At 48.2% G+C, this 2,114-nt stretch overlaps 1 protein-coding gene across 1 annotated transcript in view; it reads left to right on the forward strand.

Annotated features, from left to right (window-relative positions):
* LOC139024831 (phosphatidylinositol phosphatase PTPRQ-like) overlaps positions 1-2,114 on the forward strand; it is a 25,312-nt gene that overhangs the window by 8,457 nt on the left and 14,741 nt on the right. The window contains 3 exon segments of the mRNA XM_070439803.1: positions 1,120-1,345; positions 1,502-1,656; positions 1,794-1,939. Coding sequence (XP_070295904.1) covers positions 1,120-1,345; positions 1,502-1,656; positions 1,794-1,939 — 527 coding nt within the window.

Here is a 2,114-nt window from a genome sequence, read left to right on the forward strand (position 1 = left end):
TGAGGATGGTTGACATACCACACACACACACACACACACACACACAACACACCACACACACCACACCACACACCACACACACACCCACAACACACACACACACACACACACACACACACACACACAACAACACCACACACACACACCTCGTCATTGTGTGGGTTTAATGATAGAAAGTCCAGTCTTACCCCTCTCTATCTCTCTCTCAGAACCTGACTCTCCCTCCTGCTAGGTTACACAGTGGTAGACACTTCTCCCTCCACCACCACCCTCTCTTGGCTCGCCCCCGGATGGAAGCTCAGTGGGTGTGCGTGACTCCAACAGTATGAGGTCCTGTACTAAGAAACCAATCGTAATGTGGCAGTGTTTGAACAGCTCTGTCCCCAGCAGTGACTCTGACAGGCTAAGGCCGTTGTCATACTATAATGTCTCTGGTCAGAAGCCATACACACGCCACTCGGACATCGCGGGAACCACACCTCAGACCACACCTACTATTGCTGTTGGGATGGACCGGTGAGTCTCACACACACACACCACACACTAGACACATGCCACACACTAACGCCTCCATGTTGAAAGTGTGGTGTGTTTCCTCTCTAGTCCCGGGTAGTCTTCCTACGGCCTTGTCCTACGTGTCTGTCAGTTCCAATGAGGTGGAACGTTGGATGTGGAGCACCCCCTGGTGCCCAACGGAGTTATCACACAACTACAGCGTACATCTCTGCATTGGCTTCTAGATTGAACTGTACTCGTTTTGATGACTAAATGCACTTTAAAATTGGACTTTTGATTTGATTTCAGCCTGAGCTTGCGAAAACTCCTTCCCACTTCCTCACCTGACCACACCCATTTTTCAACACGCCCACTCCTAGGAGCGAACGTGTGTGCTCGCAATTACACTCCTATTCTCTCTTTACATCACCCCAACAGAGGGAGGGATCTGGGGTAAGAGGGGGAAGGGGGACCATGGTTAGGGTCATTATGTTTCAGGTGGCTGCATTGTGGATCATGTTGTTAACGTGACCGGAGACTCTGGACCACAGAAGGTTCATCATTACCTCTTCTTCTCATCTCACTACTGTGAGGTCACTTCCTCTCTCGGTTTCAGGTTCTCCTGACACTCTGACATCACAGGAGTTACCTTCCAGTCCATTTCCCCAAGGTGGCGTGGTTTTCAGTGTGTCTGTGTTTTGGTTCTAATCAATGGTAAGTTTGTTTCAGACCCAGACACTCCCCCTCAGTTTCTACTAGCCAGGATATTTTCAGACTACGAGGTACAATTGTCATGGGAACCACCGAAAGAGGCCAACTCTGAGATCCTCTACTACATAGTCAGAGTCTGGTGAGTTTTTTATTTCATTATTGATCAATAGTTTGAATCCTACTGCTGATGTGATGTTGAAAACGATGTTGAGGGATGAGGCATTCTGATTGAAGGAGCAGTTACAGCTAGCTCCAACATGGTCTCTCTCTTCTTCATCCTCCTTCCTTCTCTAAGGAATGAGTCGTCTGAGGTGTGGCAGAACGTGACAGATACAGCTGTGGTTATCAGTGTTGACTCAGAGAGTCGCTACAACGCCTCTATCTCCAGCTGGACACGCCTGGGGGACGGGGGAGTCCTTATATACATCAGCTTCAGTACTATTGACGCAGGTGTACACACACAGACACAGACAGACAGAGAGAGTTAGTTCCTTAACTTTTGACAATCTTGTAGTCCAAACTGAGCAATGCTCCAGGCCTTCAGTTCATTTTTATTGAACATAAACTCTTGCAATTCTCTTCCACAGTGCCGTTTGACCCTCCCCAGAATGTGTCGTTAGTGAACCTGACCTCTTCCTCGGTGACCATGCTCTGGCAACCTCCCACTCAGCCAAATGGAATACTCCTGCACTACACTCTGTACTACTCAGACAATACCACTGTCACAGAACAGGTGAGTTATACAGCACTACAGTGTATACTACACAGACAATAAAGCTGTTATAAAGCAGGTGAGTAACACACACACGCACATTGTACACTTTGTTATTTTCTACTTTAAGGGCATTGTCTCTCTCTTCCCTCTCCCCTAGCATATCCCAGTGTCAGAGCTGGACCCTGTCTCTCCG

The sequence above is a fragment of the Salvelinus sp. IW2-2015 genome, linkage group LG4q.1:29 (genome assembly GCF_002910315.2).
Source record: "Salvelinus sp. IW2-2015 linkage group LG4q.1:29, ASM291031v2, whole genome shotgun sequence".
NCBI classification, from domain to species: Eukaryota; Metazoa; Chordata; class Actinopteri; order Salmoniformes; family Salmonidae; genus Salvelinus; species Salvelinus sp. IW2-2015.